Source organism: Haliotis asinina, chromosome 14, assembly GCF_037392515.1.
Source record: "Haliotis asinina isolate JCU_RB_2024 chromosome 14, JCU_Hal_asi_v2, whole genome shotgun sequence".
Lineage (NCBI taxonomy): Eukaryota > Metazoa > Mollusca > Gastropoda > Lepetellida > Haliotidae > Haliotis > Haliotis asinina.
Window position 1 is genome coordinate 23,708,908 of NC_090293.1, and position 27,249 is coordinate 23,736,156.

General features: G+C 39.9%; 1 protein-coding gene across 2 annotated transcripts in view; it reads left to right on the forward strand.

Moving 5' to 3' along the window:
• The window catches only part of LOC137260924 (uncharacterized), a 62,355-nt gene that overhangs the window by 556 nt on the left and 34,550 nt on the right, over positions 1-27,249 (forward strand). The window contains exon 1 of one of the 2 annotated variants that reach the window (XM_067798476.1): positions 19,787-19,910. The exons of the other annotated variant lie outside the window; for it this stretch is intronic. Within the exon in view, the coding sequence (XP_067654577.1) occupies positions 19,844-19,910 (67 nt within the window). The 5' untranslated portion in view covers positions 19,787-19,843. Of the gene's footprint in view, positions 1-19,786; positions 19,911-27,249 lie in introns of those variants that run through there. 2 annotated transcript variants of the gene reach the window in all.

The following is a 27,249-nucleotide window of genomic DNA, read 5'->3' on the forward strand; positions in this document are numbered from 1 at the left end:
AAAAAGCCCGCCAAATCGGAGTTCAAACGTTTCACTAAATTCCCCCCAGCGCTGGGGGGAAAACTGGTTTTAACAGCTGTGCTGCGCTGCGTCTATAACGCATGCGCAGTGAATAGATTCGCGGAACTTGAAACAGTATGCATACTGAGGTCGTGAGCAGTAGTCTAATCTTGGTTGTGTACACAAACAAGTAAATAATCTACTCGTTACGTAAAAAAAACATGTTGATTGTGGTGAGCAGTCTCTGTCACAGAGAAAGCTCAGTGTCTGGTTTATTCACACCTATATGTCTGCCTGACTGTCTGCTAAAGACAACATGCAATACACAGCTTCAATCATTGACCACGTGCGATTTGAACTTAACACCTATCAGACTATACGAAATAAAGAAAATAAGCTGATTTATGACTCGTGCACCCGAGTCCCGTGTCTGCCACATTATGTAATTAGGCACGTGTGATACACATGACATGTTTTATGTGTCTGTGGGTTGCAAACAAACTACATCCATTTTTTTCGGATGACTGGATCTGACGGAAACTGGTGCAAACTCTTTTCAGTTTCAAGTCCTGCTTTGTACTTGGACGAATGACAGATTCCAGCCGCGCAGTAGTTTACTATCTCTACTGACATGATTTTTTCATTGGATCAAGCGCAAATTCAGAGAACATGTATTTTCCAAACCCAACATCTCTATATACATTCTTCATGGATAACAACTTCTTTTAGTGTATATGATTTTGTTTGACAACAGTATATGAATCCATACTGAAACGACGGATCAAGTACACTAAAAGAAGTTGTTATCCATAAAGAATTTTACTTTCTGGTGACTGGCTATACTTCTAAAATGCCCATCACACAGATCATCTTTCTGTACACACAATGAAACCTAGCATATCAGCAAATGAAACAGCCAATCGGAAGCCGTCGTTTCACTTGAGTGCATACCCACCCGCTATGACTGGGTTCGGTCTCCCGAGGGCTTCGTTTCGGGGGAAGTAAGCCCAAGTACAAAATATTGCACTTTTGAATCGCGATTGTACGCTTATAATTGTGTTTATTGGTTTTTTACAAGCAGCAGTGTATATTATATGTCATGAATAAGTGATAAATGTGTTTTAATTATGTTTGATTTTTTGGTTGCATGTGACCTTTAATTAGCGGTAACAGATTGGCTAATTACACATGGTTTTGCTTCATTAATCCGGCGGTACATGAAAAAGGTTCGGATAATAGTCTTACCTCGTGCGTGTCTGTGATTAGCGCTGGTCTACATTGGCTGACTTCAATTGTATTTGTTAACTGAAGTGACACCTCTGAGTTGAGCATGTCATTAGTTTGTGATTTTAATCAGTTAATAGGTTTCACTTTTGTTTAGTTTGAGTAATACCTGTCATGTTTCCTTGCTGTATAAAATCCCGATCGAGTCAAAATGAGATCAGCTGCACTTGACACCTGTCAGTCACAATGGCAAGTCCCGCCCCTAAGCGTAAACGATGTGAAATTACTGCCGCAAAAAAAAAAAAAAAAAGAAAAAGAAAAATTGTGGGTACAAAGAGAAAATCCCAAAGCCAGTTTTGATCTGATTAGTAAGCATTTTGGTCAAGAATTCGGACACTTAATCGGCAAGAGCACAATTTCGGACATTTGGCTCAACATGCGTGATTCTTTCAAGCCACTCTCCAAACAGACTGTTATTGGAGATTTCTTTCAACACAAGTGAGTAATTGGTATGTGTAATACTATAAATAATCTATTCGGACATTGCATTTATTGATTGTTATTTTTAATATTCAAGTTGTTATGGCTACAAACTGTAATAAAGTCATTTGATACATGTATACGTTCGTGTGTTCTTGTCTCAGTATGTCAAAGGGAAGTAACTCTCCTGAAGTGGTGTTTGCTTCAGTAGTCCGTATGTTTCACTATCCGAACGTTTTTGATGAAAAACAGAAGTGTTCGGATTAACGCGGTTTGACTGTAGTCGTTTTACACGGGCCATGATTTTAAGAGTTTCCCTTGCGTTATTATCGTTGTTGGTCTGGTTCAAAGTAAAAAAAGGTAAGATGTCATTTATCATTACATCTGACAATTTAAGCTTCAAAGGCATAGAAATATCCTGCGATAACAGACACATTTGTATCTAAATGTAGTCGTTTTACATGGGCCATTATTTTTAGAGTTCCCCTTTGATTATTGCGGTGTTTCCATCGTTGTTGGTCTGGTTCAAAGAGTATTAACTATACTGTGCGTCTTTAGGTTCCCAGTGCAACAGCGATTGTCTCAGGATTTGTAATCTTAATTACAATCAATCTTAGGCCCCTACAATCAACTTTACAATCACCATACAATTGCTATAATCCACTTGCACAAACACGATCTTGAATTTAAGATCGCAATCTTAACTAAGATCGAACTCTTCAACGTTGGAGGTACAAATTTCTTAAACTCGACTCCTGTCTACAGTTGTTTTCAAGTGCGCATAGCATGCAGCGCAAATAAAACTGGTTACTGGACGCAAATGACACCCCTTCCTTAATCGCACCTTGCAGATTTTTCATGAAAACAAAACAAAACCCCCCAAAACCCCAACCCACAAATCTTTGAAGGAAATGATAACGTTGAAGAAAGAAGCGATAACGTGGAAGGTAACATGTATAATCACTCGTACCTCAGGGGTTATTCTCTAACTTTTCTACATTCTAATTTTTTTATGAACTAGACGTGGTACTGCAACCACAGAAATATCATGTTTTATGCAAGTAATGAAATGCAAACAAATACGTTAACACATTGGGTCTTGAGTTATTGACATAATAATCATGAAATTAAAAGATAGCACATAAATAAAATTTACTTATGACATAACGCCTAAATGTACCATGATTTGTCAGTGGCTGTCAAACTATGTTCGGCATCTTGTAGGTGTTATTTGGAGTAAAATCCCAAATATATCCCACAAGCATTAGATTTGTAAAGATATGAAAGTGTGACATGACTGTTGGAGTGTTGTGGAAAATTCATAACAGGGAAACATGAAAACGTAACTTATTTCGTGTGTGTTGTATGTGTTGTTGAATGCTCATCCACAGTATATTAATTACTTTATGATATTTTGCAACATATGTCATATTTGGGATTTCACTTTCTTAGTAAAGTACAAATTCTAGTACTTTTTTTCGGTTGAGTCCCATCCGGGATTCGAACCCGCACCCTCAGAGTCAGGCACCTAATCGCCAGCACACAAAGTCAGCCGCCTAGCCCGCTCAGCCACCGCGACTTCCACAAAAATGAAAGTCGGACAACTGGTAGTCTAGACTGCGTACTTTGTGTACCCCTCTGATGAATGTAAATTGGCACGGCTCCCACGGCCGAAAGCTATGATTACACGATGCCATTTAGAAAGTGGTCAAATGCAACATATGTCATATTTGGGATTTCACTTTCTTAGTAAAGTACAAATTCTAGTACTTTTTTTCGGTTGAGTCCCATCCGGGATTCGAACCCGCACCCTCAGAGTCAGGCACCTAATCGCCAGCACACAAAGTCAGCCGCCTAGCCCGCTCAGCCACCGCGACTTCCACAAAAATGAAGGTCGGACAACTGGTAGTCTAGACTGCGTACTTTGTGTACCCCTCTGATGAGTGTAAATTGGCACGGCTCCCACGGCCGAAAGCTATGATTACACGATGCCATTTAGAAAGTGGTCAAATGCAACATATGTCATATTTGGGATTTGGGATTATGATATTTTGTTGGTAATTATTTTTTCGTTTTGTTAAAAAAACGTTTTATGCAAATTTCACATACCCCAGCATGTGTATTTTTCCCGTTTGAAGAATACTTATTTAAAATGCATAGTTTACAACTCTTGTCTCTCGTCAGATTCAATTTTCACAACTAGAAAAAACATAATTCTGCACGTTATCCAACTGTAGATCATTTCAATGATAAACTAAGACAAAATCATTAACCGAAAAGAAACACGTGGAGATCTGCTCTTTCACAACAAAACATGCATTGTATTTAGGCATTGAGGATTTTACGGCAACGGCATAATATGCAAAGGGAAACCACTCCCATCTTGCGTAAAAACTAAGATTAGCTGCCCTTGAGTTATTGAAAAGGTCATGGCCACTGCTAATCGCATGCAGACACCTTTCGTTACTATCCTTTCCTTGTTTATCAAAAGGGCGTGGTGTTCATACTTTTTCCAACACTGAATCGGGTGAGAATTGTACTCTATGACATCGACTCGATATTTCTGTTGTTCACTACCGCTAATAACGATATTTCTGACGTTAAATCGATGTTGCATTCTCCGTGTCGCTGAAGTGTCGAGGCGAATCATACAGTTTTATGTAATGTGAAAGCAATCCCCAAACGTAAAGCTAATTATTTGCGTGAAATTGACACCAACGTGGACGCCATTTTCCTACTGACTACAATGATCTTAGCTCCTTACAACTGCTTCCGACCAATTGTAAGTTTTGATTGTAACTTACAATGATCTTAGCCTACAATTGCTTTGTGCAAGTGGATGGCGATTGTAGCCGAAGCCTAAGATCGCGATCTTAAGGATTTACAATAATTGTAGCTCTAAGATCGTTTTGTGCAAGTGGGCCCAGGTCGGTAGATAGAAGGATGAAAAGGGAAGCAACGTAATTAAGAAAGGGCGGTATGTTCACAGACAATGGGAAAACTGGGTAGAAAAATAGCTAAGGGGAACGGGGAAATGGTTAGACAGGTAGAAATAATAAGATATATGTAGGAAGACGAATAGAATGAAGAAATGTATAATACACATAAAAGGTTGAGAGAGATTACGAAAGGTGGATAGTATAGAGACAGGACGGGATAGGGTAGAAAGGTATCTGCAGAGGAAGTGGATAAACATGGAGAGAAGAATGTTGATAGGTGTTGGACGGTATTTAACACTCGTGTTATGGGAGATGTGACTGGGTGACGTATAAAGGACAGAAGGGAAGATAAGACAGTTGATAAAAGGGGAAAATGTGTTTAAAATGTAGAGACGAAGGGGAAGTGGCGTGGTTTCTATCTTAAGGTGAATGTGGTAGACAGGTAAATTTGTGTTAAAGGTCACATGCAATCAAAAAATCAAACATAATTAAAACACATTTATCACTTATTCATGACATATAATATACATTGCTGCTTTAAAAAAAACAAATAAACAAAATTATAAGCGTACAATCGAGATTCAAAAGTGCAATATTTTGTACTTGGGCTTACTTCCCTCGAAACGAAGCCCTCGGGAGACCGAACCCAGTCATAGCGGGTGGATATGCACTCAAGTGTAACGACGGCTTCCGATTGGCTGTTTCATTTGCTGATATGCTGAGGGTTCATTGTGTGTACAGAAAGATGATCTGTTTGATGGGCATTTCAGGAGTATAGCCAGTCACAAGAAAGTAAGATTCTTTATGGATAACAACTTCTTTTTGTGTACTTGATCCGTCGTTTCAGTATGGATTCATATACTGTTGTCAAACAAAATCATATACACTAAAAGAAGTCGTTATCCATGAAGAATGTATATAGAGATGCTGGGTTTGGAAAATGCATGTTCTCTGAATTTGCGCTCGATCCAATCAAAAATCATGTCAGTAGATATGGTAAACTACTGCGTGATAGGAATATGTCATTCGTCCAAGTACAAAGCAGGACTTGGAAGTGACAAGAGTTTGCACCAGTTTCCGTCAGATCCAGTCATCCGAAAAAAAATGGATGTAGTTTGTTTGCAACCCACAGACATAAAACATGTCGTGTGTATCACACGTGCCCAATTACATAATGTGGCAGACACGGGACTGGGGTGCACGAGTCATAAATCAACTTATTTTCTTTACGTAGTATAGTCTGATAGGTGTTAAGTTCAAATTGCACGTGGTCAATGATTGAAGCTGTGTATTGCATGTTGTCTTTAGCAGACAGGCAGACAGACATGTAGGTGTGAATAAACCAGACACTGAGCTTTCTCTGTGACAGAAACTGCTTACCACAATCAACAAGTTGTTATACGTAACGAGTAGATTATTTACTTGTTTGTGTACACAACCAAGATTAGACTATTGCTCACGACCTCAGACGCTGGGCATGCATACTGTTTCAAGCTCCGCGAACCTATTCACTGCGCATGCGTTATGGACGCAGCGCAGCACAGCTGTTGAAACCAGTTTTTCCCCCAGCGCTGGGGGGAATTTAGTGAAACGTTTGAACTCCGATTTCGCGGGCTTTTTTTTCATCGCGTTTTTTCAACTTTATAGGTTGAAATGGCATTTTTTATGATTTGTTTCGGTAAGTGCATACCTAAAGGTACAAGAGTCTGCAAAGTTGTATTAAACGTTGCATGAGACACAGAGCAGTACTGTAGATACATGTATATGTAGGGTAGAAGTATTCAGACCGGTAGAATTAAGACTTTGAGATAAGATAGGTAGAAATGTACTCTAGAGAGTAAGTGTAAACGTTGTATGGAAGATTAGAAAAGAACTATACATGATGCTAAAGGTTGAAGTGGCAACTATGAATTAGGACAGAAATGGAGACAAGACAAAAGGTACACGACTGAAGGGTAGATATACACAGGCTGGGTTGGATAGGAGGTTTGGGGCTGAGAGTGGTGGATGGACTGACACTTGTTAGGTTGGTAGCAGGATACACGTGCTGAATTGCCGTGGTGTGAGTTTAGAAATGGCAGGAGGATGTGAAGGTGGAGGGAAGAATGAGACTAGTAAGAATGGGAGAAGGCTACAAGTGCAGAATGACGGGCGTGAAGGGTGGAACGAGATCAGGAACTATGTAAGGAAGACAAGATGTATGTGAAGGTTAAACACGACGTAACTCATTAACTCACTACTTAAAACTGCCTCGGTTGTAAACCCACATGTACGTACTGGACACGCACCTCTGTTTTGAATGTATATACACGCTAAGAAAATGGGTGCACTCATCACTAGTTCTCATGATATCCGATCTGTCGTCAAATATGACGCTAGAAGCTTAGTATTGCCTTTTAGCTTTCCACCATTTTCCTCCACAAGGGAAATTCGCTGTGTATATGTGACTGGCGACTTGTACAAATATATATCATGAGTGGGTAATAATGTTTAAAGAGGTAGTCTGTGCTGACAAAAAAGGATTTGACATAACGTGACATTAACTGAACAGTGTGTAAGGGGCTTGTTCGGTTAGAGAGACACTGTTTGCGGGACGTGTTCGATTAGATTGGGGAGCATAATCGGGACTGGTTATGGTGACACTGTTTTCCACGACGTGAATGAGTTTAGACAATAGTCATAGAACTGTCAGCTCCTTGAATACGCGTGTTTGACGAAATAGATAAAAAATAGCAAAATCCAGAAACATTCCATGTCATAATGTGGGTGATGGGTGTGTTCGGTTGAGATCATAGGTGTAACGCAATCACTTAGCGTATTTCACAGCAATTGCTGTAGAAGTTTCTCCTGATAAAATGCGGCGTTGTTCGATTGTCGGTGACACGGCACAGACAGAAATAGCTATTAGTTTCTGCAGAGTATCCTATGTATGTTCCCAAACAGAAATGTATCTATTTACAATAACAATTTATTGCGACAGTCTTTGACTAAACCACGTTGTGTCTTTATTGCAATACTAACACGTTAGCAGGCGTTTGTCAATCAACATTTCTTAACGGAATGCAACTGATATGGTCGGACTGTTTGTCGTCTGGACAAGGCAATCTAGTGGCCATGCATGACCATGGCGTCAGTCAAGTCAGCAAAACCCCGTTACTCGTCCTTTACGAAAAGCATGGGTTGCTGAAGATCAGTTCTGACCTGGATCTTCACTAGTAATGGTAGACAATAACAAACCCTTACAATTAATGTATTTTCTAATTTTCTGTTTGATGTATATATTTTTGTATTTTATTATTTGTCAGAGGCGTTGGTTATGTCAGCAATTGATATAGGTATTTATATCGGGCTATGCAAATACTGACCTCTGATAACATCACTGATATATGTCTAGTCATTCCGTTCGTGGCAGCTAGGGAACTCTGTACTAGCTATTACATGTAGTTACTAGAAGCCCCATGTCCCAACCAACAACGGTCTCGTCGTAAGTGATGACCCCACGGGGACATTTGGAGACTTCAGAGTCATCGTTCCCTTACAGCACGGAGGTGGTTTTAATATCGATCACTGGATTTTCTTTACCATATTCGATTATGTACTGACATCTGTCGTATAGACGAAATATTCCTGACGATGGGGACGAAAAATGTGTCAAAGATTAACCAGTCATATTGATATTATATCTGAATTTGTTATATTCTAAATTCTCATTTGTCTATATGTAAGAGAGCGTCTAAAGTGGAACGGACATATTTGGATGATATTAATACATATTGTTCACACATGTCTTATACTACAAATCTTAGCCTTGCAAAATGTATGAATTCTTGCGACTTTCCACTGAAAGGTATAACTGTTATTGTATCTTATACTAAGTTATATGAATGTTAACAAAACAAGGTCATGCTCGCATCTAAAAGTAACGCGCTGATATGAGAACATATGAGTATTATCTTGTTAGGTTTACTGCGCATGTGTAGAATCAATTATGTGTGTCACAACATTCACAACAAACAATCTAACTGCGTGTTAGATTCAGTCCGCTAGATGCTCGTAACTTTCTGAGATCGGCCTTCTAAGACTGACAATAGGCCACGAATAAAATTGAGCACAACCCTTGTAATGCATCATCATGGAGAACCAACACATCTCCGATCCACCTGACCACAACATCCTGCGAGAATCTGATGAACTACTTGGTGAGTACGATAGACAAACATGCGAACAAAAACTGTGCTGCCTATAACAATGATGAGGGCATCCTGAATAATATCAGGCTATCAATATTCAGTGTTGCAAAAGACAAATGTACAGAATTTCCAGAAGGGATGCTCATCAAACGAGAAAAACGAGCGGGACAATTGAAAACTGTTCCAGAAAAGTATGCTTCTGATGGGTACCTGCTGTAGAGATGCATGCATGGAGGTGTGCCAGCCCATGTAATACAGAGTGAAGTCATGAGTAAACAAATCTCAATCAGGCGATCTATTAAGAGGCAGTTAACAACCCAAGCTGTGGGAAGACCACATTAAGGCCAGTCATCGCTGAAGGCCAATCAACTCTGGACCATGATGGAACACACCGTCAAGTGCAAGAGAGCACAGTCCCAGAGGCGATGATATCCACCCAACACCAAGCCCAGAAGACAGTGTACTTCTTGTTGATGATAGTCCACCTCATGAGCACGTGTCAAGCTGGAAGGTACTGCCAGCAGGAGATACAAGCCAACCTTAACCCAAGACAATAGATCTAATCAACATAAGAAACACCAGCATTCAAGATCTGTGCGCTTTGACAACCAGTGGCAACGACTGATATCCTTCACGGTTGTGGCTATATACAAAAACAGAAGACTCGTGATGTCATATGTAAGAGCAGACATTGTGAAAGATGTTATCGTTGAGTAAGCCAAAGAACAGGGCGTGACTTTTACGGATATAAATTCTACTGCGACACTGGAAAGGTTCTAACACCTACCATTCGTATTACCGTCCCTGTACAGTGTACCATGATAATATTGGACGACAACACATTCTGGCCGGAGAACGTGAACTGCAAAGAATCTGTTCCCCGGAATATATGGTACTCTAATGATAAACACAGCGAGAGTGAGTATTGACCATGATGGCTCATCTTGCAACTCTTGCAATGTATGTACGGTTACTTAACCTAGCGACATGGAACATTAGTGGTATCAAACATGGAACGACTGAGCTATGCAACAAACTCGACATATGTGACGTCATGCTTGTTACAGAGTACTGGCTTGACATCGAAACATCAGTCTCTGGAAACACTACACGACAACTTTAATGTGTATTCTAAATCCACTTGTGACCTTAACCCAACACCAGCGAGGTTATGGAGGTATAGGCATGTTTGTACGAGTAGGTGACTGGTGTAAAGTAACTCTTATCGACACACACTACAGCTGCCACGTACTGTGTATCAAACTGCACATTTGTACCTGTCACGTGTACACACTTGGGACAAGATTGCCCTCAACTAATGTTCTGGACAATGTGTACCATGTTATGGAACTTTATGACATTCCTTCTCAAGACTACCATACCTACCTTCTAGGAGACTTTAATACTGATATTAGTCATGGTATTAATATGAAACCCAGGGCTAGGTCCTTAATACCTCTATTCTGTGGTTCAACCTGATGGGTCCAGGTACACTTTCCACAGTAAATATAACAAAGTAAAAACATGAATTGACTGTATATAGATTTTGGTTCACTAAGCAGCATTACTGGATATGTCAGTGACACTAGCATTCCATGTAACATTTCAGACCACCAACCAATACTTGTCTGTATACTTCTTCCAGCACATGTTGAGTACTATCATGGAGAGAACGTGAATTTGGACTAAGGCAAGTGAGACTGGCCTAATGGTGTATCGATACGAAACAGAAAACTACTTTTGTGGCTCCGAAATTAACATTACGCACTTCGATAACAATGAAATTACATGAATAACTACTGTGACCCCCATGTCTCTGGAGAACAGCTTGGCATCGTCGTGTCATGCTGCGAATGCGTGTACGGACGGTACCAATCGGAATTCTACGCCATTCTTCCTGGAGAGCCACGAAAAGTGCATCCAAATTGTTGGGTTGAACAGGTCTGTCCCGAACATTGCGGCCAAGAACATCCCAAACATGTTCGATGGGGTTAAGGTAAGGACCTTTAGCCGGCCATTGCAACATGCCGACAAACATGAGCGATGTGAGGGCGGGCATTGTCATGCTGGAACTCGAACATTCGATCTGTATGCACAAAGGGGATCACAATCGGGTTCAAGATCTCGTCACGATATCTTTCCCCTGTTATCCTGCCATCGACACGCACAAAATATGTTTTGTGGTTAAAGGTAAATCCACCCCACACCATAACGGAGCCCTTCCATAACGATCATGCTGTTTAATGGTGCAGGCACTATGACGTTCCCAGTCTCCAAACTCGAATTCGACCGTCATTATGGTCTAGTGTGTACCTCTCATCACTAAACATGGTGTTTTTCCATTGACGTACGGTTCTTCCTCCACGGTTCCGTGCCCACTGCAGTCTCAAGCGCTGGTGTTGCTCAGTCATGTTGGTTCCAACCAATGGACGGCGGCTTTTTCGACCAGCCGATTTAAGACGATTACGCACTGCACGTGAACAAATTCTGACGTTTGTTCTTCGCCTGAATTCCGTATTGATTTTGGGGGAGGATTTGAACCTGTCTCGCAGAGCAGTAAGGCATAAGGCAAAGTTAAGTACTGTCTCGCCACGTTAACAATGTTTTAACCGTTGCGTTTGACAGTGCACATACATGTAACGTGTAAATCTAAATGCATGTAACTTCAGGACCATGTAGTGCACGTGCATGGAAAGCAGGTTGAGTTTGAGTGAACTACTCTTCACGAAAACGATAATACATGGCGCTGAAGTTAGTAAACAAAAATTTCGAATTGCCCGTAGAAACATGCGTTCCCTTAATTTTTTCCATATGTATATGTAATAGTACAAAGTTTCTTTCCTGCACATTTATTAACAGAAAACAATATAAACGGATACGTCACGTGATCACGGGTTCAAGCTGATTTACACATGGTCAAAACGGCCCTCCATAGCACAACACATTTTTCGTATAAGCGGATGTCCAAACAGTGTCAAATCTCAAATTCAGACTCACACATCCGACAAATGACCAAAGCGGCCCTCACAAGACTGTACACTGTATAAATCACTCAACAGAATCCATTACTAGTCAATCACACTCACACTAGGCGAGAACTCTCATATGCAACAAGTTTATGACGATATGGTCCCGATGACCCTACGACAATAATGTCTTATAAATTCACGTGTACAAAACTTCTGTCAAGTTAGATACGAACTTTTACAAGTGCGGTCATGAATCCACGAGAAAATTATATGTTCAAATTCACAACATGCCAACCGACAAACCCCGATCATGACATGTGCGCTAGAACGCACTAATGACACACCTGCTAAATATCGTAAACCTAACCTGATACAAAATATTCTATACGTTCACAGAACATCCTAACCAAAACCTATTGCAGTGGCTGACACGAATATTGAAACATTTTCACCTGGGACTTAGTGCGACAAAATGTCAGGTAGACATTTTTTCCCACTGACGATGTACTCTACACTTGTGGCTTAAATATAGGTTTCAAAAAAAAATTCCCGGAACATATGTCATATTTGGGATTTCACTTTCTTAGTAAAGTACAAATTCTAGTACTTTTTTCGGTTGAGTCCCATCCGGGATTCGAACCCGCACCCGCAGAGGCAGGCACCTAAACGCCAGCACACAAAGTCAGCCGCCTAGCCCGCTCAGCCACCGCGACTTCCACAAAAATGAAAGTCGGACAACTGGTAGTCTAGACTGCGTACTTTGTGTACCCCTCTGATGAGTGTAAATTGGCACGGCTCCCACGGCCGAAAGCTATGATTCCACGATGCCATTTAGAAAGTGGTCAAATGCAACATATGTCATATTTGGGATTTCACTTCCGGGTTGCACAAGTTTTAACACATAGGCCTCTCTGACACATTCGAACTCAACATGTTTCACAAGCGAGCCTTGTACCCCAAACTAACTTATGTATTCGGTCGAAGACGCACAAAGATTTTCCGGGAACTTTTACCACCGGAACAATTGCGTTCGGGCTAATGTTTAGGCAAACTGTCGACGTCAGTGGGTTACAAATGGGAAAGTGAGAGACAAAAACGATGCTGCATATGCAAAATATAAGGAATGTGAACGGCTCTTTCGTAAAAAGCATCGTCATCCAAAACGGCAGTTATCTAAAAACAGATTTGATGAAATCTGCGAAGCAGCAGAAGTAGATGTTAAAGACTTTTTCAAAATTACAAAACGTTACAAACGCTACAAAGGTAATACTGAAAAACTTACCTATGAATCTCAAACTTGTTATAAGAGGAAGGATATTTGCAGTCAGTTTGGACGCTACTTCCATTCACTAGCTACTCCTTTCCCGGGTGTAAAATGTGACTACGTATATGCCCTGAATGTGGAAAAGCGAATTGCAAATATTGTAACAACAGATCACATCCATAACGACGCGGGGTCACCAGTACAATGGCCATTCACTGAAGACAAAATCCATTGTGCAGTAAAACGACTTAAAGTACGAAAGTCGCATGGTCCTGACGGTATTGTGAATGAGCACATAAAGAAGGCTGGTAGATCGCTGCTTCCTCATATTGCCTTACTATTCAAAGCCATTACTACGTCTGAATACATCACTAAATCATTTCTATAGGTCAAATTCTTCCAATACACAAGGGCCACGGTAAACCAAAAAATGACCTTGGCGATTACAGAGATAACCATGAAGGTTTGGGGGTATCATTATCTCATTAGCTGTATCAACATGGCAGACAACATAATGTTTCATCAACTTGGATGGAACATTTTCGTGATCGGAATAATCATTTGGAAGATATGAGCAGCGAAGAAGTCAGAGCGAGGTACCGTTTCAGTATTGAAGCGATAAAGCACATTTGTGGATTGACTGGCGACAGTCCACGTCCCATGACAGCGCGATCTAAAGCACTGAGTGTGGAATTACAGGTATGTCTAACCATGACTAGTTTCTTAATTTGACTTATAATAGACAATGTAATTAATATTCACGAAATACGCGCTGTCACACATGCACAGTAAATAAGATATAACAAAATACGGACGAAAGAAATCTACACTTATGAATGAAAACCCGGTCCCTACGCATTACAAATAACATATATTCTTTTGGTGAGAGCAAGAGTCATGTCTTACCCAGTCAATTTTAATGATTACATACCCAAACACCACTCGATCTTAAATTTATCGTATCGGTGTCCGACAATAATGTCAAGGCCACGGTGATAAGGGAGAAAACTCTTGTGAAATGTCCTAAACATAGCTTTGAAGTCTACGAAATACTTAGAACATTTAGAATTCGATGTTATGTGTTAGTAGCAAATTATGTTTTGTGAGTTTTGTACACATATATAATTTAACAGCTGACTTTAACTTGTACTACAATTAATATATCCAGAAAATAATTGATCTTCATAAAATATATAAAATGGCTAAAAGGGAAAGCATGTATTTCACAGTCAAAACTTTCAGCTGAAAATGTGATTTTCAGTACTGAAATAAATCAATAGCTAGTGTAAGGACTGTGAAATAAGTAGTACCTGCTCTGTGGATTTTGTTTCAGTATACTGAAGGCTTGAAAATAATATCTTTTTTAGATTTCAACCTGAATGCAGATATTAAACGCATAAAGGCACTACGTTTGAATGTATTCCAGGTGCTAGTAGCACTACGCTTCTATGCGACTGGCAGCTCCTTGCAATTGATTGGCGATACGTTTGGAGTGGAGGTATCTACTGTGTCAAGGATTGTTCGAAAAGTTAGTGTAGCGCTAGCACGACTCCAACCACAGTTTGTTAAATGACCAACCATGGAAGAAAAGAGTATCATAAGAAAGGAGTTTTTTCGTCTTGCTAAATTCCCTGGAACCCACGTAAGAATACAGGGCCCCTCAACAGACGAACCAGCTTACGTAAACAGAAAAGGATTTCATTGAATTTCTATAAACGTTCAAGCTATTTGCAACCATCAAGGTACACACTCTGACACATACATTTACGCACTTTCAATAAATATAAAATATTTTATGTCCTAGATTGCATGACAGTGATGTTAATACAACCTTGACGGCTTGTTTTCACAAATCCTACTTCATACTACTTGACTCGAATGTGTTGAAGCCACATAATCAGATTCGATATATAACGTGAAATTGTAAAGTGAAGTAATCATTATGTGAATGAATAGATTATAATAGAATATATTTTCACCTGTTCATATTCTCTACAATGTGAAGAGTATACAATAAGTAATTATACTATATTGATACTTATTTAAACAGAATTTGTTACTTTTCTATCAGGAAAGTTCACAAATGTAGTGGCACGGTGGCCTGGCAGCACTCCTGACAGTCACGTTTTCAAAATGAGTTAACATGGACAGAGCTTGCAAAATCAGAAAACTACTCTGCAAACAGGAATCATTCTCGGTGACAGTGGATATATACGCTTGTCGTCTATTTCTAATGACACCATACATGCGAACTACGTCCGAAGACCAAGACAACTTCAACTGTGCGCACAAGAGGACTAGGGTCACTATACAGCGAGCATTTGGGTGGTGGAAACGCAGGTTCCACGTTCTACATGGTTAAATCCGGCTGAGTCCAGAGAGAGCATGCACAATCATAGGTGATGATATTTTATAAACCTAAGTCAGCAGTATGATTCGAGTACTTCCTAATATGTTCATTTCCCAAATCGACGGCTTATTCCATTAACAAAGGATGTTCAATAATTTTCCATAAATGAATGTTGTCTGGCTTCTAACTTAGTATATGTTCGGGACTAATATATGTCATTCTTTGTCAAGAATAAATATGTGTACTAAATAGTATTAAAAGAATATCAACCCTAAATCCCATTTTCCTAATTTCACATGTCCAGGTGCTTGTGCTGTTTTGCACGACATCACCATCGATTTCCGGGAACCCATGAGTGAGAGGGAAGATGGGGAGGATGAAGAAGGCGACCTCGGCGGTGAATGTGCTGGCCGAGAAGACGGACGGAACATAAGGGAATATATAACAAGAAACGTCTTCAGTGCGGTGACATTCGTCTAACTCCCTCCGCGACGTCTGATTCATCAGCTCGTAATAGGTGATTTCAGCGATGAGTTTCTTCTTCTGCTCAAGGAGGACCTCAAACTGGAGCTGTGTGACGTCATCAAGCTTCACTAGGAAATCCTCGACCCCTTCCCCTTAGTGGACGCCATGACTCTGAAACACTCTGTCAATAGGTCCTTTGTATTTACACCAACTGGCGACATGTGCAACGAATCAGTTAACCTACTGCTCAAAAATATGTGTCATACTAAACAATAAATTATATAGTCATTCTTACCTTTGTGTTCTTCATAAAGGGTCAGCTGCTCTTGCTTACAGTAGTTGTTAATATATGCTAAATATGGTAAGACTGGCATTGTTTTACAGCTTGAATATGGGTACTGTTAAGCTTCCATATCTACATACTTGTCTTTGCCTACACTCTTGCTCTCCGCGGAGGACTCTAAATTGCCTACAGCTGCAAAATCAGCTGTGTAGCTACAGCTTGATAAATCACCATCAAGGGAGGGGACAACATCACTTTCCTGTTGCTCCTGCAAAACACGACTCAACATGTTCAATGTTTTTGGACAGCCTTGGATCTCGACGGTTTGAGCTTCTGAAAATAGATGGGTTTTTTTATTATTTCGTGTGGATTATTTATGTAACATGTCAAATGGGTGACACCCCTTAAATTCATCACCAGCTCACCTGGCAATGGATTGTTATCCCTTAGGATACAACGAGCATTACATTCATGAAAAGTATTTATGCTACACGAAATCTAACTCTATGGAAATTACATCACAGTACGAGTACTTTTGATATGGGTCTGTACTTGTTCAGCGATTTTGACTTCATATTTTCATTAATTGAATCAATGAAAAATCCCTAAAATATTCTTTATATTAAAGCATAATTAATAATAATGACAGCATGAATGGTTATATATTTTGCACAACTTTTAACATATTGTCTTTTCTTATATATATTTACATTAGGACAGAAATAATAACAAGCGTCTGTAAAATATAACGGGTTGGGTTTCATGTACCAAAATAGTAACAGGGGGACTTCACTCTAGTGAGAAAAGAGTGAACGGCCTTAACATTGATTTGGACATTCGTTGAAACAGGACGCACGTTATGTGCAACGAGTGAAATGTGATTGAATAAAGCTCTACATAAGGTAAAAATCTAAAATGAAACCTGTTTCGACATTATGTTTAGAAGACGAAAGCATAATGTCTTTGTCTACTCGCTATTTATCAACATAATTAAAATTAAAATGAATGATCTTTCTCATGCGTTGAAAAATGATATTCCTAGAATTATTTACCTTGTAAGGGAACACGAAATTCCACTCCGGCCACACCGTTGAAAAATGCTGAATCCGAATATATATCCATGATTTTCTCGATAGAAGAGGGAAAAGGCTTGGGGCATGGGCACCTTTTTTCTTCGTTTGAAGTTTTCTATGTGAAAACTCCTTTTTGGCATTTTGAAACATATTATTCCATTTTGTCTTGTTTTCTTTGGGCGTTCTATTGCTTGAGACCAGGCTATTGAGCTCGGCGGTGTTTATGTCCCATATCTGCTTCTTTTTGTCATTAGTAATGGAGTTTGCTGTTTAACACCTTCATGCGATCTTCAACTAGGTCTGTTAGAAGTTGTACTTCACAACTCTCAAAATTTTTACTACGACTTCTGACGACAGCCATCATGCAGACGATAGATTAGTTTTTGTCCGCAATGTATCATGGATAATAATTAGGGGATTCCCCTAGCTTAATGATGGTTTAATGACGAGACATTCATCAGAGGCATACGTAGTTAATGGGTGTTTAAGTAAGGGTTTATACAACCGTATTTATACACCTCATTAACTAATCAAACATTAAGAATTTAATCAATGATTAGTGTTTAATTGATGATTATATAATTGCGCGTTGATACAACCAGGTCCTGGACAGATTCTAAGATAGAAGTCCCCCATCCTCCGCAACTTTAGGCGTCACTACGGTACTGAAACGACCGTACTTACCTTAACAGAAAATATTGCATATAACAATGAAAGGATGTCGCCTGTATATTGTGCATTCTTGGGAAACGAAAAGGCATTTGATCTGGTATGGCGTGGTGGCTTATTTATTAACCTGTATGATATTGGAATTATGGGTAAACTATGGAGAATATTAAGACTCTCCTATAGCTCCATGAAATCATTTGTATGCTTTGAGGGATTTAAATCGGATGTATTCCCCGTGAAACAAGGAGTAGGTCAAGGTAGAGTAATGTCCGCCTGGCTTTTCGCATTATTCATCAATGACCTCCTGTATGAACATGGGAATTCACACTGTGGCTTAACCCTGCCATGTGGTAGATCCCTTGAATACTGCTTGCTGACGACACTACTTTGATGAGTTCCTCTACCAAAGGCCTGCAAAATCTCATCAATGTCGCTGGAAATTATGCCCATATGTGGCAGCTAAAATACAATGTCTGCAAGAGTGCGGTTCTACACTTTGAATGCTAAACGATTACGTTAAAACCAATAATGTATCAATTGGTGATGTGTATGTAAATATAAATATCTATTAATCTATTTATCTATTAAATATGCAGGCGTATACATAAGTACAAGCAAATCATCACTTGAACGTACCAAATCTGCATGTGAAAAGTTACGAGTGCTCAAGAACACTAACCATCAAAATGGATTGTAGTTTTGTGGTCTTAATCCTATATCTGCAGCACGTATCTGGAAGAATTTAACCCTATCATGTGACCTCTATGGATGTAACGTATGGGGCACATTTTCTCTTAAAGAGTATGAAATGCTCGAAGTTGTACACCGACAACTTTGTAAAAATGAGTTCAGGACTACACAAGCGGTATACACTACACTCCCAGTACTGTTGTATTGGAGGCCATCGGGATTATGCCAGTACATAGACAAACGAGCACTCTACCTGTTTGGGAAGTCATGTAATGCAAAATATAACTATGTTTTTAAAGTAATGTTTCTAGTTCGCCTTGGTCAATTTATGTGCTCAGATACTTCTACATGCGACGTACTAGTATTTAGTAGAAAATCCCCGATATATGATATGCTGCAACTTGTACATAAGTATAATCTAAACGATATACTAGCAAACTATGTCAATAATAGTCAATTTATTAATAAGGAAAGCTGGTCAAGGACCGTAAATGATCCCATTTTATTACTCGCCCGTTGAAGATACTGTAGTGTAATGTTTTCACTTCAGTATTACAATACCGCTTGACGTATGACGTCAAAATGGTTCAAAGTTGTGACGTCACAATGCTACTGTTGATGTCACGATTTTACTAGTCCTTGCTTGACTTGAAAGCTGAGAGTTTCGCCGCAGTTTCTGCCAATTTATGTTGGCGAGTAATAAACAGAATACTAAACTCGCTACCGTGAAATCCCGTTTTCATTAAACTCGTTAAAAAATTAGCTTCAAACTCGCTTTCGTTCGTCTGATACCAAATCATTAACTCGTTTAATAAAAATGGTATTACACGGAAGGTCGTTTAGTATCCTCTATAAATCTGACAGAGACAATCTAGTTTATGTCCATCTTAACTCAAGACTTAGTCTGTCAAGATATATTAATGTAAGATCCAGTAAAGAACACTATCTCTGGATGCTAGCCTCAGAGAAGAATGGCCAGTTCACTGATATTGCAAGACTGGTATTCTATGGATACTGTAATGCTCTGGGCCCTGGAGCTACCCGGTCCAGTCAACCACCTCCAACAAATCACAACCCAACGGTTGAAAGACTCCGCCACTCTTTAGTTTGAATGGGAAGAGATAAGGTATGACTGTGTGATTAAGTGAACCCCGTGAAGAGAACAGCCGCTGCGCTTCAACACGACCTACCGACTGACTCTACCCGTACTCACATGCAAACAAACTGTTGCTGTCACTCCTACCACAATGGCCAACGTTCTCAGGGAATGTGTGTATATTTATGTGTTGATTGGTCTCGTTCAAAGTATAAAAGGTAAGATGTCATTTATCATTACATCTGACAATTGCAAGCTTCAAGGTTAAAAATATTCTGCGATAAAACAGAGACACATTTAGTCTGGACCCCGACAATCTGATTCCCGCGATATCCGAACAGTAGCTGGCTGTAACCAATCTTGTTTACTATATAAACTCATTACCTGTTGATTCATTAATCCGATGCTTCAGTCTCCGTATCCGAACGTTAATTAGCGGTAACAGATTGGCTAATTACACATGGTTTTGCTTCATTAATCCGGCGGTACATGAAAAAGGTTCGGATAATAGTCTTACCTCGTGCGTGTCTGTGATTAGCGCTGGTCTACATTGGCTGACTTCAATTGTATTTGTTAACTGAAGTGACACCTCTGAGTTGAGCATGTCATTAGTTTGTGATTTTAATCAGTTAATAGGTTTCACTTTTGTTTAGTTTGAGTAATACCTGTCATGTTTCCTTGCTGTATAAAATCCCGATCGAGTCAAAATGAGATCAGCTGCACTTGACACCTGTCAGTCACAATGGCAAGTCCCGCCCTAAGCGTAAACGATGTGAAATTACTGCCGCAAAAAAAAAAGAAATTTGTAGGTACAAAGAGAAAATCCCAAAGCCAGTTTTGATCTGATTAGTAAGCATTTTGGTCAAGAATTCGGACACTTAATCGGCAAGAGCACAATTTCGGACATTTGGCTCAACATGCGTGATTCTTTCAAGCCACTCTCCAAACAGACTGTTATTGGAGATTTCTTTCAACACAAGTGAGTAATTGGTATGTGTAATACTATAAATAATCTATTCAGACATTGCATTGATTGATTGTTATTTTTAATATTCAAGTTGTTATGTCTACAAACTGTAATAAAGTCATTTGATACATGTATACGTTCGTGTGTTCTTGTCTCAGTATGTCAAAGGGAAGTAACTCTCCTGAAGTGGTGTTTGCTTCAGTAGTCCGTATGTTTCACTATCCGAACGTTTTTGATGAAAAACAGAAGTGTTCGGATTAACGCGGTTTGACTGTAGTCGTTTTACACGGGCCATGATTTTAAGAGTTTCCCTTGCGTTATTATCGTTGTTGGTCTGGTTCAAAGTATAAAAAGGTAAGATGTCTGACAATTTAAGCTTCAAAGGCATAGAAATATCCCGCGATAACAGACACATTTGTATCTAAATGTAGTCGTTTTACATGGGCCATTATTTTTAGAGTTCCCCTTGGATTATTGCGGTGTTTCCATCGTTGTTGGTCTGGTTCAAAGAGTATTAACTATACTGTGCGTCTTTAGGTTCCCAGTGCAACAGCGATTGTCTCAGGATTTACGTTGAAAAGGGTTGATGGTAGAACGGTTGACGGGATGGTAGACAGGGCGAAGAGTACACGGGTATAATTTATGGAAAACTGGGTAGAAAGTTAGCTGAGAACAAAGTCGGTAGACAGAGAAGAAGGTTGAAAGGGGCAGTAATTACGAAAGGGCAAAGTGGACAGAGACAAGGGGAAATTTGAGTAGAAAGGTAGCTGAGGACAAAGTTAGTAGATAGAAGGAAAGTAAGGACAAAAAGCTAAGGACAAAGTGGGCAGACACAGTAAGTAGAAATGGGAAGCAAAGTAATTGAGAAAGGATGGCAAGTTCACAGACAAGGGAAAAACCGGGGTAGATAGAAGGATGAAAAGGGAAGCAACGTAATTAAGAAAGGGCGGTATGTTCACAGACAATGGGAAAACTGGGTAGAAAAATAGCTAAGGGGAACGGGGAAATGGTTAGACAGGTAGAAATAATAAGATATATGTAGGAAGACGAATAGAATGAAGAAATGTATAATACACATAAAAGGTTGAGAGAGATTACGAAAGGTGGATAGTATAGAGACAGGACGGGATAGGGTAGAAAGGTATCTGCAGAGGAAGTGGATAAACATGGAGAGAAGAATGTTGATAGGTGTTGGACGGTATTTAACACTCGTGTTATGGGAGATGTGACTGGGTGACGTATAAAGGACAGAAGGGAAGATAAGACAGTTAATAAAAGGGGAAAATGTGTTTAAAATGTAGAGACGAAGGGGAAGTGGCGTGGTTACTATCTTAAGGTGAATGTGGTAGACAGGTAAATTTGTGTTAAAGGTCACATGCAATCAAAAAATCAAACATAATTAAAACACATTTATCACTTATTCATGACATATAATATACATTGCTGCTTTTAAAAAAACAAATAAACAAAATTATAAGCGTACAATCGAGATTCAAAAGTGCAGTATTTTGTACTTGGGCTTACTTCCCTCGAAACGAAGCCCTCGGGAGACCGAACCCAGTCATAGCGGGTGGATATGCACTCAAGTGTAACGACGGCTTCCGATTGGCTGTTTCATTTGCTGATATGCTGAGGGTTCATTGTGTGTACAGAAAGATGATCTGTTTGATGGGCATTTCAGGAGTATAGCCAGTCACAAGAAAGTAAGATTCTTTATGGATAACAACTTCTTTTTGGGTACTTGATGCGTCGTTTCAGTATGGATTCATATACTGTTGTCAAACAAAATCATATACACTAAAAGAAGTCGTTATCCATGAAGAATGTATATTGAGATGCTGGGTTTGGAAAATACATGTTCTCTGAATTTGCGCTCGATCCAATCAAAAATCATGTCAGTAGAGATGGTAAACTACTGCGTGACTGGAATATGTCATTCGTCCAAGTACAAAGCAGGACTTGGAAGTGACAAGAGTTTGCACCAGTTTCCGTCAGATCCAGTCATCCGAAAAAAAATGAATGTAGTTTGTTTGCAACCCACAGACATAAAACATGTCGTGTGTATCACACGTGCCTAATTACATAATGTGGCAGACACGGGACTCGGGTGCACGAGTCATAAATCAACTTATTTTCTTTACGTCGTATAGTCTGATAGGTGTTAAGTTCAAATTGCACGTGGTCAATGATTGAAGCTGTGTATTGCATATTGTCTTTAGCAGACAGGCAGACAGACATGTAGGTGTGAATAAACCAGACACTGAGCTTTCTCTGTGACAGAAACTGCTTACCACAATCAACAAGTTGTTTTACGTAACGAGTAGATTATTTACTTGTTTGTGTACACAACCAAGATTAGACTATTGCTCACGACCTGAGACGCTGGGCATGCATACTGTTTCAAGCTCCCCGAACCTATTCACTGCGCATGCGTTATGGACGCAACGCAGCGCAGCACAGCTGTTGAAAAAAGGTTTTTCCCCCAGCGCTGGGGGGAATTTAGTGAAACGTTTGAACTCCGATTTCGCGGGCTTTTTTTTCATCGCGTTTTTTCAACTTTATAGGTTGAAATGGCATTTTTTATGATTTGTTTCGGTAAGTGCATACCTAAAGGTACAAGAGTCTGCAAAGTTGTATTATACGTTGCATGAGACACAGAGCAGTACTGTACATACATGTATATGTAGGGTAGAAGTATTCAGACTGGTAGAATTAAGACTTTGAGATAAGATAGGTAGAAATGTACTCTAGAGAGTAAGTGTAAACGTTGTATGGAAGATTAGAAAAGAACTATACATGATGCTAAAGGTTGAAGTGGCAACTATGAATTAGGACAGAAATGGAGACAAGACAAAAGGTACACAATTGAAGGGTAGATATACACAGGCTGGGTTGGATAGGAGGTTTGGGGCTGAGAGTGGTGGGTGGACTGACACTTGTTAGGTTGGTAGCAGGATACACGTGCTGAATTGCCGTGGTGTGAGTTTAGAAATGGCAGGAGGATGTGAAGGTGGAGGGAACAATGAGACTAGTAAGAATGGGAGAAGGCTACAAGTGCAGAATGACAGGCGTGAAGGGTGGAACGAGATCAGGAACTATGTAAGGTGGACAAGATGTATGTGAAGGGTAAAAACGACGTAACTCATTAACTCACTAATTAAAACTGCCTCGGTTGTAAACCCACATGTACGTACTGGACACGCACCTCTCTGTTTTGAATGTATATACACGCTAAGAAAATGGGTGCACTCATCACTAGTTCTCATGATATCCGATCTGTCGTCAAATATGACGCTAGAAGCTTAGTATTGCCTTTTAGCTTTCCACCATTTTCCTCCACAAGGGAAATTCGCTGCGTATATGTGACTGGCGACTTGTACAAATATATATCATGAGTGGGTAATAATGTTTAAAGAGGTAGGCTGTGCTGACAAAAAAGGATTTGACATAACGTGACATTAACTGAACAGTGTGTAAGGGGCTTATTCGGTTAGAGAGACACTGTTTGCGGGACGTGTTCGATTAGATTGGGGAGCATAATCGGGACTGGTTATGGTGACACTGTTTTCCACGACGTGAATGAGTTTAGACAATAGTCCAGGAACTGTCAGCTCCTTGAATACGCCTGTTTGACGAAATAGATAAAAAATAGCAAAATCCAGAAACATTCCATGTCATAATGTGGGTGATGGGTGTGTTCGGTTGAGATCATAGGTGTAACGCAATCACTTAGCGTGTTTCACAGCAATTGCTGTAGAAGTTTCTCCTGATAAAATGCGGCGTTGTTCGATTGTCGGTGACTCGGCACAGACAGAAATAGCTATTAGTTTCTGCAGAGTATCCTATGTATGTTCCCAAACAGAAATGTATCTATTTACAATAACAATTTATTGCGACAGTCTTTGACTAAACCACGTTGTGTCTTTATTGCAATACTAACACGTTAACAGGCGTTTGTCAATCAACATTTCTTAACGGAATGCAACTGATATGGTCGGACTGTTTGTCGTCTGGACAAGGCAATCTAGTGGCCATGCATGACCATGGCGTCAGTCAAGTCAGCAAAACCCCGTTACTCGTCCTTTACGAAAAGCATGGGTTGCTGAAGATCAGTTCTGACCTGGATCTTCACTAGTAATGGTAGACAATAACAAACCCTTACAATTAATGTATTTTCTAATTTTCTGTTTGATGTATATATTTTTGTATTTTATTATTTGTCAGAGGCGTTGGTTATGTCAGCAATTGATATAGGTATTTATATCGGGCTATGCAAATACTGACCTCTGATAAAATCACTGATATATGTCTAGTCATTCCGTTCGTGGCAGCTAGGGAACTCTGTACTAGCTATTACATGTAGTTACAACTAGAAGCCCCATGTCCCAATCAACAACGGTCTCGTCGTAAGTGATGACCCCACGGGGACATTTGGAGACTTCAGAGTCATCGTGCCCTTACAGCACGGAGGTGGTTTTAATATCGATCACTGGATTTTCTTTACCATATTCGATTATGTACTGACATCTGTCGTATAGACGAAATATTCCTGACGATGGGGACCAAAAATGTGTCAAAGATTAACCAGTCATATTGATATTATATCTGAATTTGTTATATTCTAAATTCTCATTTGTCTATATGTAAGAGAGCGTCTAAAGTGGAACGGACATATTTGGATGATATTAATACATATTGTTCACACATGTCTTATACTACAAATCTTAGCCTTGCAAAGTGTATGAATTCTTGCGACTTTCCGCTGAAAGGTATAACTGTTATTGTATCTTATACTAAGTTATATGAATGTTAACAAAACAAGGTCATGCTCGCATCTAAACGTAACGCGCTGATATGAGAACATATGAGTATTTTCTTGTTAGGTTTACTGCGCATGTGTAGAATCAATTATGTGTGTCACAACATTCACAACAAACAATCTAACTGCGTGTTAGATTCAGTCCGCTAGATGCTCGTATCTTTCTGAGATCGGCCTTCTAAGACTGACAATAGGCCACGAATAAAATTGAGCACAACCCTTGTAATGCATCATCATGGAGAACCAACACATCTCCGATCCACCTGACCACAACATCCTGCGAGAATCTGATGAACTACTTGGTGAGTACGATAGACAAACATGCGAACAAAAACTGTGCTGCCTATAACAATGATGAGGGCATCCTGAATAATATCAGGCTATCAGTATTCAGTGTTGCAAAAGACAAATGTACAGAATTTCCAGAAGGGATGCTCATCAAACGAGAAAAACGAGCGGGACAATTGAAAACTGTTCCAGAAAGGTATGCTTCTTATGGGTACCTGCTGTAGAGATGCATGCATGGAGGTGTGCCAGCCCATGTAATACAGAGTGAAGTCATGAGTAAACAAATCTCAATCAGGCGATCTTTTAAGAGGCAGTTAACAACCCAAGCTGTGGGAAGACCACATTAAGGCCAGTCATCGCTGAAGGCCAATCAACTCTGGACCATGATGGAACACACCGTCAAGTGCAAGAGAGCACAGTCCCAGAGGCGATGATATCCATCCAACACCAAGCCCAGAAGACAGTGTACTTCTTGTTGATGATAGTCCACCTCATGAGCACGTGTCAAGCTGGAAGGTACTGCCAGCAGGAGATACAAGCCAACCTTAACCCAAGACAATAGATCTAATCAACCTAAGAAACATCAGCATTCAAGATCTGTGCGGTTTGACAACCAGTGGCAACGATTGATATCCTTCACGGTTGTGGCTATATACAAAAACAGAAGACTCGTGATGTCATATGTAAGAGCAGACATTGTGAAAGATGTTATCGTTGAGTAAGCCAAAGAACAGGGCGTGACTTTTACGGATATAAATTCTACTGCGACACTGGAAAGGTTCTAACACCTACCATTCGTATTACCGTCCCTGTACAGTGTACCAAGATAATATTGGACGACAACACATTCTGGCCGGAGAACGTGAACTGCAAAGAATCTGTTCCCCGGAATATATGGTACTCTAATGATAAACACAGCGAGAGTGAGTATTGACCATGATGGCTCATCTTGCAACTCTTGCAATGTATGTACGGTTACTTAACCTAGCGACATGGAACATTAGTGGTATCAAACATGGAACGACTGAGCTATGCAACAAACTCGACATATGTGACGTCATGCTTGTTACAGAGTACTGGCTTGACATCGAAACATCAGTCTCTGGAAACACTACACGACAACTTTAATGTGTATTCTAAATCCACTTGTGACCTTAACCCAACACCAGCGAGGTTATGGAGGTATAGGCATGTTTGTACGAGTAGGTGACTGGTGTAAAGTAACTCTTATCGACACACACTACAGCTGCCACGTACTGTGTATCAAACTGCACATTTGTACCTGTCACGTGTACATACTTGGGACAAGATTGCCCTCAACTAATGTTCTGGACAATGTGTACCATGTTATGGAACTTTATGACATTCCTTCTCAAGACTACCATACCTACCTTCTAGGAGACTGTAATACTGATATTAGTCATGGTATTAATATGAAACCCAGGGCTAGGTCCTTAATACCTCTATTCTGTGGTTCCACCTG